This window comes from Rhodamnia argentea, chromosome 11 (assembly GCF_020921035.1).
Source record: "Rhodamnia argentea isolate NSW1041297 chromosome 11, ASM2092103v1, whole genome shotgun sequence".
Taxonomy (NCBI): Eukaryota; Viridiplantae; Streptophyta; class Magnoliopsida; order Myrtales; family Myrtaceae; genus Rhodamnia; species Rhodamnia argentea.
Window position 1 is genome coordinate 560,382 of NC_063160.1, and position 12,452 is coordinate 572,833.

General features: G+C 39.8%; 3 protein-coding genes across 3 annotated transcripts; 1 reads left to right on the forward strand and 2 right to left on the reverse strand.

The window, feature by feature from the left end:
* Positions 1-731: 731 nt before the first annotated feature.
* LOC115755905 (vesicle transport protein SFT2B) lies at positions 732-4,729 on the forward strand. Its single transcript, XM_030695497.2, has 6 exons — positions 732-1,062; positions 1,654-1,707; positions 2,517-2,590; positions 3,266-3,383; positions 3,487-3,545; positions 4,282-4,729. Exons 1-6 carry the CDS (start codon positions 916-918, stop codon positions 4,358-4,360), a joined length of 531 nt encoding a protein of 176 aa, XP_030551357.1. The 5' UTR covers positions 732-915; the 3' UTR covers positions 4,361-4,729.
* A 2,385-nt stretch (positions 4,730-7,114) lies between these two features.
* On the reverse strand, positions 7,115-8,378 carry LOC115755904 (zinc-finger homeodomain protein 1-like). The gene has a single exon (XM_048272302.1). The coding sequence runs from the start codon at positions 7,988-7,990 to the stop codon at positions 7,343-7,345; it is 648 nt and encodes a 215-aa protein (XP_048128259.1). The 5' UTR covers positions 7,991-8,378; the 3' UTR covers positions 7,115-7,342.
* A 1,432-nt stretch (positions 8,379-9,810) lies between these two features.
* LOC115755903 (extradiol ring-cleavage dioxygenase) lies at positions 9,811-12,244 on the reverse strand. The gene is made up of 3 exons (XM_030695495.2): positions 11,964-12,244; positions 10,904-11,274; positions 9,811-10,156 (listed from the first exon to the last, which is right to left on the reverse strand). The coding sequence occupies exons 1-3, from the start codon at positions 12,189-12,191 to the stop codon at positions 9,964-9,966; spliced, it is 792 nt and encodes a 263-aa protein (XP_030551355.1). The 5' UTR covers positions 12,192-12,244; the 3' UTR covers positions 9,811-9,963.
* Between the last annotated feature and the right edge of the window lie 208 nt (positions 12,245-12,452).

Genomic DNA, 12,452 nt, shown 5'->3' on the forward strand with positions numbered 1-12,452 from the left:
CGTAGGTGCGAAGGGTGGCAAAAGATCCATGGTCAATGTTACTTGAGGACGTACATTGCCAAAAAATACTTGATCCTCAAAGAAAGTCACATCAGTAGAAATATACTCTAGACGACAATTAGGATTATAACGGACATATTCCTTTTGAGTTCGGGAGTAACCCACGAATATATATTTTTCAGCACGAGGTGATAATTGTCCAACCCAAGAGACAAAGAATGAACAATACAGACACATCCAAAAGTATGAGAATGAACGGAACACAAAGGATGATTAAGATAAAGAAGAGCATAAGGAATAGCTCCTTTTAACACGGGGGATGGAAGGCGATTTATAAGATGACATGTTGTGAGAAGAACATAGCTCTGAATATGAAGAAGTACACAACGTGCGAGATCCAACAAATGACGGTCCTCACGTTCATATTGAAGACTAAAATTATTAGTGTGAACACCTGCGGGCGAGTGCATTTAATACGTATGGTAATTTCATTTCAGTAGAACAATATTGATCCTCAAGTTATCGTATTGGAGACTAAAATTATTAGTGCAAACACCTACACTAGGTTTGTCAACATATTTTCTTCGTCAACGAAATTTTTTGGATTTAAATTGTTGCCGATAATTAAAATAATAATTATAAAAAAAATTAATTATTTCGAAAAATATAATATGTATAAAATAAATTATCATTTTTTGTTATTTTCGAATAATAGAGCCCAGCGGGTTCTCATCGTTTCCCTTCCGTTGCCAAGTCGGAATCCAGCATCTGATGTTGGGAGTGAAGTCGCCTTCGTCTCAATTCTTTTCTACAAGTGAGAGAGTCGCCGGGATCTGAGCTGCTTCGATTCAATTTCGATTCAGAAATCGAAGCGGATTTGAATCGGCGCAGAGATCCTGAGAAGAAACTGGGACGATGGAGAAGATGAATCAGGCGTACGAGAAGGTCAAGATGCTGGTTGGCATGGAGGTTGACGAAGAAGCTGCGACCTCCGCCGACGACCCCGCCGGCAATTCCTTCATGGACGAATTCAACCGTCAGTGCACTCTCACCACCACGCAGGTCCTCCTCCTCCTCCCTTTGTCTCTTCTCTTTGCCACGCTTCCGCTGCTGATAGTGATGATTGGAGTCTACTTCATTGTCAAGTCCGCGATTTTTTAGTTGCTCCGAGGTTGTCCATTTTTAGGGTTTTTTCTCTTCCTCTCTCCAACGTCATGTAGGATTTGTTTCATCTGTTGTGCGCATTTAGGAGATGGATGGAAATTAAGTGCGACTTTGCTTCTTTAGATAGTCAAACAAGACGGTTTTAAGCAGGATCTGTTCAGCGAAAGCATTTCAACTCCACTTCACTTCTTGTCGTTGATGGTGATGTTGTATCAGTGAGATACATAGCTGAATTTAATCAATTGTATATCTAAGGACAGTTGTTTAAGTATGTTTGTCCGCCTACATTAACAATTTGATCCCTTTGTTAGTTTGCTACTACAGATTATTCGAATAGTTTGCTAGATGAAGTAGAGAGCGATATGCAATTGATATTCGACTACTTTTATTTTTTTTTTATTTTTTTCTGGATTGCTGGACTCTAGCCTATGGAAGACATTCCCCATTAGTCTCTTGACTTAACCTCGTTTCTCTTCTCCAATTGAACAGAGGTTCTATGGCTTTGCCATATGTTTGGCTGCTGGATTAACTTGCACGCTTTTGGTAAGTTTAAACAAGTAACTGAGTTTTATATTCAGTGTGATCTATGCTTTTAATATGCTTGCTTACGACGACCTACGGAAAACACATGAATTCCAACTACATAGGAAATAAATGGAATGAATTGAAATTGATATGTAGAACCTCCATGCTATATTAGGAGGTAGGAAAATGAACACACTTTTGCATGAGTGCTCATGAATTTGAGGTTAGGGGATTCTTTAATTACCTGGGGGATCATTATATACAACTGAAGAACCTACATCCCTGATGGGTAGTTCCACTTGGTGCATCTTACTGAAGTACTTTTGCTGATGTCAAAATCCCTGAGGGGTCAATAGAGTTGGTAGAGGCTGAGCATCTGAAAGCCTGGTCATGGGCAAGTTTCAATGGCGATTCCGTCAAACTCACCTCTTGGACCTCCTACATTGGTTAATTGTAAGTTTTGGTGAATTTTGGGGACTGCTATGACCTGGTGGGACTAATTGGGTGCTTTAAAAGGTCCAAACAGTCAATGCCATGGGGAAGAAATAGCGAGTACAGGGAAAAGCAGAGAAAAAGAAGTTATTGTGTCTTGGAGCTGATACTACTCTAGATATTTGTACATTTTTTGGGATTCTTAAGGAAAAAGAACAAAGAGAGATTTTTCTATCCATGGCTGGGACCAAGCACTGGGGACCAAGCATAAATATTTTCCTGATTGTGTATTTAAAACATGTGATGTACATGAGAAAAAAGTAGTTCTTATATCATTTCTGCAGTATGTATTTTCGTGGTCTTATTAGTTCTAATATCATTTTTTGTCTTGGCAGTCTATGCTTGTTTTCTTCCATCCAATCAAATTTGGTATTATGTTCACTTTTGGCAATCTGCTTGCTCTTGGGAGGTTTGTGCTTTAACTAAGTACTGCCTTTTGTTTTCTTACCTAGATAACCTAGTTCTTCTTTTTGCTTCTTAGACATTTGCTGTGCACGTGCTTCGTGCAATTCTGCAATTTCTTCCTTATTGGTTCTGTCAGTATTTTAGAATTGTTTGATTTCCTATAAGTTAATGGTGCTATTTTTAACATTGAGTAAAGACTTAATGGTGTCTTTTAAGGTTGAACAGCTTAACCAACTTGTCAAGGATGTAAAGGATCGCAATTGCGGAGGAAAAATATTAGTAATTGAGTTTTCAGTTGCAACTTGGTTGTTAACTAGTTCTTCCTTCATTATCTCCAACTTGTTTACAAGTCTCGCTATTTGATAAGCTTAAGGGCGTATCTTGATAGACTCTTACTTTTGACGTTTTGCCTAATCTAAATCTTGTGGCAGACGCCCTTTGATTTTTTTCTTAATTCTAAACACCTGAAATTTTCACAGTATACTAATGTTGACTTGGAAACTCACATATATATTAGTCATAATTATTTGAAGTTTGGAGGATATTTTACATTTTGGTGGGAAAGGAAGATAGTACTTTTTACTTAACCCTGACTTGGTTTGAAATTCTGCATTGGAGTACCATTGCTGATTGGTCTTAATGCTAAGTCCCTGAGTTCAAGTTTCTTTTTGAACAACAGCACGGCATTCCTAATAGGCCCAAAAAGGCAGGTGAATATGATGCTTGATCCCATTCGTATATATGCGACAGCCATATATCTAGCAAGCATGATAGTGGCCTTGTTTTGCGCCCTCTATGTAAGTGAACTGTTGCTTACTCGCTAGTATTGTATTAAACCTTTCTCTTTAGATGACAAAAACTGAGGTCTCACTGATTTTGTCCCTTGATATTCTTGAGCAGGTTCGTAACAAGCTGTTAACACTCTTGGCTATCATTTTGGAATTTGGCGCCCTTATCTGGTGTGTATGGAGTATTACATCTATACCAATTTCAGTGATCAGATTATACTTTTCTTTAATTTGATCCTTCGTATGGGGTTTTGGACCTGCTAAATGCAACCATCGATAATGATGGATTCCCAAGTAAAAGCAAAATTGGAGAAAGTTGCGTGCTTCTTTTCTTTTTCTTTTTTTCATGCTTCTTTGGTGCCACTTTTTGACCCGATGAAATGCCGAGTAAGAATATATAGCTGAGGTATGACTTACAATATCGAAATTTCTTGAAGATATTTTATGATTAAAAGGGAAAAATAGATATGCCATTGACAAGTGTTCATGATCCAATCAACCAAAAGATTTGGTTCATTGAGTACTAGAAATATCTTATCTAAATAGATTAAGCAACTTTCGACTATGGATATATGTGCCTGTTTCTGCAGAGAATGAGATCATCTAGACCTCCCCTTTTTGGCGTGTCTTGAGCCTCTATCTGCACTTCACTTCTATCCCTTGAGCCTATAAGCTAGTCTCACTGATTCTTTCAGAACAATTGCTAGTTAATAAGTCATCAAAAAATAAAAATTGGACTGTGGAATCTTCTACTTTTCATTGCTATAGGACCTGAAAGGCTGAGGTACTTTGAATTCTTCCTTTGTTGCTTTGTTTCTTTCTCTCTTATTCCTTGGTGTTGTTTATTGGATAAAAGGCACATCATAGTCGGTTACTTTGTCCATTAATGTATTTCCCATTTCTACAGGTATAGCTTGAGCTATATCCCTTTTGCAAGATCTATGGTGTCAAAGGTCATGTTAGCTTGTTTTGACACGGAGTTTTAGATAGATGTAAATCGGAACAGTTGTGGATACTAAGCAAAGTTGCACTGAAAATCATCCAGGGAACCATTCTGCATTGGCTGTGATTGGAGGTTAGTCAATTTAGTGGTTCATGCCGAAGATGAAACGTGGAAAGTGGAATGAATGTGTTTCTTTGATGTGTCAGTACTTTTGCCCCTTAAAGAGCCTTATCTGTAATTAAAGGGAATAGTTGGGGCTTTGAATTACACATGATCAAGTAGAGAGTCAATTGGTTAATCATGTCATTACATTTATGATTTTTCACTGCTAGAAATGCTCATTTTATAACCTTCTTTTATGGACTGGAGACTTGAGATCTTAAGTTACTCTGATATGTCGTTTGTCCAAAAATTTTGTAGCTGCCTATGATTCCATTTTAATTGGTCCAGAAAGATATTTCTGTTTGTCTCTCCTCTGCTGCCTGTGGTGAACAACTCTTAAGAGTTCAGCAAACTAATCTCTCTGCTCAACACTTGACCAAGCTCAAATGTATGTGCTTGTCCGTTAGCAACAAAGATCCATCATAAAAGTATGAAGGATGTATGGAAATGTAAGAATTCGGTCAGTACATAATCAGATCTCTAGGAAAATTGATGATATTGTCATAGCAATACAGAACAATGATGGACTAGTGTAAGTTGATGGGATTTTAGAAGGTGATAATTACTCTATTTTGGACCAAGATTAATTGTTGCCAAAGAGTAATAAGCAATTGAGACTCCTCATGAGCATAAAACATAACTTTAATTGACTGCACCATTCATTTGTGAAGCTCACTCAACCGAAAAGGTTTGCCATATGTTTGACACATTTAGAGACATGGATTTCAGCTCGCTTAAAAGTTTTGTGGGGTGGAAATGGTTAGAAATTACCCAAGATATTGCAGTGTGGTTTCAATGGAACATTCAAGTTTAAAAGATGCTTAAGACATAGTAAAGTCCTGCGGTAGCATATGCTAATGTTATTGAAAAAGGTAAATAAATGGTTGACTTTCACAGGGATGTATTGTCAAGTACCACATGAAGAGAAGATATTAGTTATTACTAATCAAAATGCTCTACAACTATTGTTAATCGAAGTAGAAGTAATCCAAGAGACAACCTTGCGATATTTGAACATTAGATGCTTATGAAACAATGCAACACTCAAGGATCTTAACTTTAGGGTGTTATATTGCATGGACGAAAAGGAAAACAACTTATGCGGAAGAAAACTTACTGATGAGTGAGTTTTAACTTTAGTTGCTGGTGCAGCTATATCCTGGAGAGCCCGAATAAACAAGAATTAGCTGCTATACACCATCTAATGGCCACTCTCTTTCAGAAGCAGCCACGTTTATTAAGTAAGAAAGATTATGAGAATTAATTGCCATCACTTTTGACAAATACAAAGATAGTGGGTCATCGATCACTGCCTATTGATCCTCATAATCAAACCTCTTAATCTAGATTAGCCTTTCTTTGTGTTGTCTTATCGTTTTCGGGTATCCTAGGCTTAATCCCGATGCTTGATTGTTGATTAATTAAGAAAATAATGGCAACTCAATTGAGTGCAGAGGAAAACCTCCTTATCATGATTATCTTATATTATGATTCAAAATCCTCCATACATCCACTCATCATTTCACTCTAGCTGGAGTCCCATCAGTTCCTCCTTTCAACTTTGGCATTCTACACAGCAGTGGATGCAAGCACGTGCCATTCTGAGTCCTTCCCATCCTAACTTCAAATGCATTGAACATGTCCTGTACGTTTATCCCTTGGTTAATCAAGTCCTAAGAGATCAAATTCTGTCAAATGAGCTCTAAACCTTTTGAAAAATGTTCGATCTAGACCTAATCATGCGGTGAACGACATTTTTCTGACAAAAAATGAGAGACGTTCGGTTTTACATGAAACTTAAGCATAACTTTTGCTGCACGTACGGAGTAAAACTCATAGATTTTCCGTAATTTTAAAAGTAAAAATTTCATCTAAATTGAGGATGATATCCGGTTTAAGCCAAAACCCTGAATCGGCCAGAAGCACGGGTAAAGCAAAATTTCCATGTACTTGGAAGAGTGACTGTTGAAATTTTTCCACGCTAAGCTGGAAAATAGGGGAAGATTATGAGTAGAAAAACCAACTTATGGTCTGGTGAGGCACCATAGTCTTTCCTGATACTTGATCAAACTTCCTTGGGAGAAAAAAGAAATAAAAAGAGGAGTTTCCCCATGGTGGTAATGCTATTCATAGCCAAATTCTACATGTACGTACTTCATCCTTATGTGAGAGGCTGAACATGATTTTGACAGGGAAATATTTTCTCATTTAGCATTCTGAGCATTAGATGCTTACTACCAGACCAGAGGGCAATACTTGCCTTCAAGTTTCAGTAGCCAATTTGGTCTAGACTGCCTACTGAGCTATATTTATACTCAGAATGCTTTGATCAGGGAAGTTCATATATCTTCTTCTTATCTTCAATTCGCTTGCATTTTACCCATCTTCGGATTGCTACTTGTCAAGTTTCCTGCCTTCCACTGTAAATGCCCTTTGTGCATGTATTTCTACGATTTATCCCAACAGAGGGGAACTCTCCTCACTGAATATTCTCCAAGGATGGGGAGAAACTGGGTTCTTTGCAGCAGGAGCTCACTGTTAATTGAGGAGCTATCTGCTTTCGCATCCTCCAGCATACATTGAAGAAGACACGCATGTTGCCAAAGCCTCGATAAAACAAGACAGAAGGACCGACTATGTCATCACTATGATTGTTACATCAGTAATGCGGGAAATGTGGGAATTATATGACACTCTTTAACAACCATACTAAACAGGATTAGAGCTATTGATTCAAACAGCGCTAACATGAATGACCGACTGCAGCATGATCACTGTCTAATAAGAAAAAGTGATGGCCGTGGAGTAGAGAAGGTACATGAATGGAGTGAATTAGGTGAACGCAGGAGAAAAGGTGGCATTATTAACGTTTGCTGGGGAGGTAATGATGCTTGTTGTTGTGTATCCAGACCTTAAGAACTCTCCTCTCGATCCCGAGCTCTTGGCAGAATCGCTCCACCACTTGTTCATCCAGCTTCTGCATTCTCCATCCGGCTTTCGTTGCGAAGGCCAACATTTTCTCCTTCTGTGTTGCAGTGAACTTGGTCCTGTTCCTCCTCTTCTTCTTCACAACAATCTCCACCTTGTGTGTTTCATCTCCCCCGCTATCCGTAGGACTGTTAAGAGGATCTGACTTTAGCAAATGCAAAGTCAAGCCTCTAGAAGTATCGACAATTGAAGGGTGCACTGCTAGAATTTCTCTCCTGTGGAAATTTCGATGGCAATTGCAGGCCGAGCATTTGAGGGCATTGAGCGTTCCTTCTTCTCCACTAGGCATGAACTCACCACACCCGTCCCTCGCATTCCCACCAATTGCAGCTGCATGGTTCTTCTGGCATTCTCTGTACTTTGCCACACCCGGCCCCTCACCGCCACTCAAAGAAGGTCCTCCTTTTTTGTCGTGATCTTCTCGTTGAATATAAGGCGGTGACGAACGAGGCGGAACTTGACCATCAGTATCATCACTGGTGCTTCTTGATGATGGCAGCGGCTTATCGCCCGCTTGGCTCATGCCCTTCAATCTCTCTCTTTCTCCCCCTCACCAGGCAATGGATTTCCAATTAGTTCGAATAAGAAGATAGCAATCTTCCAGGCGGTGGAAGTGAAATGGAAGCAAAGAAAGGAATGCTTTTTCCATAACATTGAAAGCTACACTATATATAATGGCTGCCGGCAGATGAGTAGGTGTTAAAAGGATGTTCTGTTCCCTCATATTTTAACGTTCTCAGTATATTTTTATAGCAGCACCAACTAGGTAATGGATATTGTAAAGAAAACCATCCTATGTATACTAAGAAGGTGTATAAATTCCATTGATGGTGAATTTGTAAGCAAAGCTGTCATTAATATCATATTTGATAATGTATGAATATATGCATGCTATGGTTATCAATGGAAGAGGTAGGTGGGAGTTCTTGGTTTTAATACCAGGATACAGAAAAGGGACTGCATGAACATTTTGATTCAGCAGGTACTGACAAAAATAGGAATTTGTGTCTAAGAATTCAAGCAGCTGGTTGGTGAAAACTTTGTTCTACTTGTGCTATCAGAGACACTACCATGCAATGCATTTGGGCTCTTGTTTTAAGCGAATACTAATTCCTTGGTTAGCTCCTAGTTTCCTTTAATTATATATTGAGAATTTCTACTGCATAAACACAGTCTTTACCAGTTTTTTCCCCTTTTTCTCCCACTGCAAAGTACTCTACGACACCCATTGGCATATGGATTGCCCGGCAAGCGAAACGTCGTGTGATGATGAGGACGGTGGTTCATTTACTTTCATATTTTTCATGGATACAGTCTGTTAATTGAAGTAATCAATTCAATGGACATGAGATGAAAGTAATGGCGCAAGAAGCTGAGAACAGGACAAGAAGCTTAATCAGGTTTCATAAAATTAAGTTTCTTCTGAGGTTGCTTTGAAGGAAGGGAATCATTGGATGGACTAACGTAAGCTGTTGGGATCGATAGCTCCTCTTCCCATTAATATATCATGTAATCTCCTCACTGGGCCATACTTTTATGTGATTTAGTTGTAATTAAGTAGGATTGTGAGTCTTTGGGTTAAAAAAGTAATGTCATGCGGCCATCCACAATCAATGGCTAACCCAACTTTCCAAGCTTTAGCTTTACTTTTAAGTATCTAATCAGCACCCTATTGTTCATAGTCCAAATATGGCTGGTAGTTCTAGACTTGGACCATGGCTTTGAGATTTCTCTTTGATAGGTGTTCATCTATTCGGGCGCAATTGGATATATTCGATCTACCAAAGGTAAATCACTCTAATTGTTCGGTCAATCAAACTTTAGTGACATTAATCCACTAGTAAGGAACTGATAGGTAACCTTGAAAAAAAGAGAGAAGGCAGCAAAGTAGTTTTCTCCTTATTCGGTAGTTGAAATCTATGGCGAGTGATGCCACATAAGAAACATTTAGTCTAAGATCAGATGCACCGCTAAATCAGGCGAGGAGGTAGATATTCGGGATTTGGAAATTCGACAAAACCGATACTGTCCTTGTGCGAGACTTGCTGCTCATTCTCGTGCGCACACAATCGTGGATATGCATATGTAGGATTGGTCTTGTAATCCTAATAGGTAGTGATTAGGGAACTGCATATGTCCATCATATTAACAGCTTGTAGCCCATCATGCATTTTGTCTCAAAAGTCAATATGCAAATGCCGAAAGTGACTATTTGGTGGTGGTGCTTTCAGCACGGGTGAAATAAATGTGAGGGACAGCAAGACAGTAGAAAGCAAGGACTTGTCGTGCACTTTAAATCTATTTGCCCAAATTCATGGTGCATCAAGAAACATGAGAAGCGGATGCAGCTGAAACTCCACACTCTTGCATTCTTATTGACTGAAACAAATTAACAGGAGACAGATTTACTCACACGTAAGTTTAAGAATGTCTATAACACATGGACTTCAGAGGACAACAGCAATACACAAGATTGCATATTTCACACTACATAGATCAGCTGTCCTTGGTGAATTCATAAGAGGCATAAGAAAGGGTTCCGTTACTCCAGCTATGGTGGATGAGTTTTGCCTTGGCATTGACACCTGCGGCGCCCATCGCTACATGCAATGGGTAAAAGTGATCTGGCCATGGGTGAGCCTTTTTGGCATGTGGTGCTCTCTCGTCATAGTGGTTGACATCTTCATATCTGCCATAACAAAGAAACATATTCTGGCAATGAGTTACTTCTTAAGCCAACAGAAAAGATACCAAAATTGCAAGCCTGTGACATACATGGAGAGATGATTTAGAAACAAATTCCAGAATGCCGTTCGACATGGCGAGAATCAGTTAAGATGCATGAGAAATATAACCAATTAAAACGTGACATAACTCAACATCAGCAAATGCACTCACCCCATTGAAAAATCAATCCCGGTTGAGCAAAAAAAAAAAATTATTGCACTGAGAGTAATAACCAAAGAATGGCCATGCAGAAGAAAACTGCTATACAATTACAGACTTACATTAGCAGCATAGCGATCAAAAAAAGGCAAACCTAGAGTTTCGCCCATTGATGAAAATGTTGAAAGCATGTTTATTTGCATGAAATCTTTCCAAATGAAAATGCGTCAACCGCAAAAGTTTCTTCTCTGAGAAAAAATTTGCAGCCCTTAACATCTCTAGAGGAAGGAGTTTTGGCAAAGTGTCACATTGCAATTTACACCAAAATGAATCAGGGCAAAACCAATGATGGCAAATACAGTTTGTTCCCATAATGTGTTTATACGAAATGTTAATGAAGTAGTCATTCTTAAAAGTGCAAAAATTTACAGGTATCATGATTAGAAACCATCCCTGACAATGATTCTGCACTAGAGTTAAATCAGCTCCAAGCCTCCAACACGGTAAAGAAAACCGTCCATGTAAACAAAAAGTTTGCTTCAACAATTACCTTCCTTCAAGAAGAGCATCCTTGAGCCAGCCGTCAAATTCTGAAGCCCAAGAAGGAACAGGAGCATCGCCAAAGTGAATGTCCCTCAAGTTGTGAGTAGTACTTCCAGAACCAACAATTAGAACGCCTTCCTCCTTGAGAGGTGCCAATGCCTTCCCCAAGTTATAGTGATATGTACCATCTCTATCAGACTGAATGGAGAGTTGACACACTGGAACATCAGCCTCTGGATACATGAACATCAGCGGAACCCAAGCACCATGGTCAAGCCCGCGTTTGGTGTCTTCATTGACGCGCTTGAACCCAGATGCCAGGAGCAGTTCTTTCACGCTCTTTGCAAGTTCAGGAGCACCTGGTGCAGGATACTTGAGCTGACAATGGGTACAATTAGTTAGATCGGAGACCAATCAACTTCCTTGCTTTACTTCACGAATGAGATATGGCGGCACTCTGTCAATGCTAAATCTAAATAAGGTCCCCAAGGCATGTTCCATCGGATGCCGCTTAGGGTAATCCTCTCTTCAATGGCACTGGGATTCTAAAAGTGAATTCTTAAAGTGAATGAGCATACCCGAGGCTAGTTTTCTATAGCATTTATTTTCCCTATCCGCGCAATGTCAGTGCAAAAGCAAAAGAAAATAGAAAAGGTCTGGCCTTTCTTGGACAATACACTCTCAGAACTGTTATTGTTTGTTTGTCTAATCATTCAACCAGTGAGGGTGCAATGTGCAACCTAACACCACAACATGCAACTGCAGGTAGAAATGGAAAGCAAAGCAAGAGCGTGTAAAAGGCGACAGTCGGCGGCGGCACAGTTTTTTAAATGGTGGGTGGTGGTAGGTGTAGAACAAAATCATCAAAAAAATTGGGGGGGCAGCAGTTCAAACAAAGAGTCAACGATGAACATGGAAGCCCGGATCACAGTATCAAACAATCTAGAGAATCAACGCGACCACATAAGGGACAAAAACCAAAAGCGAAGAAGATGAAGAAAAAAATGGCATGTGTGGCAATGAGCAAAAGTGAGCAAACAGAGGAGAGGAAAATGAGGGAAGACAACCTGGTACATGGGCTTGGGGAAGTTGTAGAAGTCGTAGATGGTGTCGTTGCGATGGACGACGTTGACGGAGGGTTCCTTGGTGTCCCAGTGGCCGGAGATCATGAGGATGGCCTTGGGCCTCTGAGGCAACACCGAGTCCTTCCACGACGACAGGAAGTGCCTCGCCTGAATCGACTCGTCGATCGACATCATCGGCGATCCGTGCGATATGTAGAACGTGCGCTCCATTCCTCAATCGATTCACCGATTCCTTTCTTCTTCCTGGAATGTGAAGAAGAAGCCGAAACCATCACGTCCTTCCTTTTTATACGACAAGAAAACCACCCAACCGACGAACGGATCGTGATGTGACGTGAGATTATCAAATTGCGAAGGTTAGGTAGGGACGTGCCTGGTTACAACCTAACCGTGGTTCCCTGTTTTTACTGACGATTGACTCATCCCTTATTTCAAGTGAATCTCGATTTTGAATCTATCGAATTGAGCTCG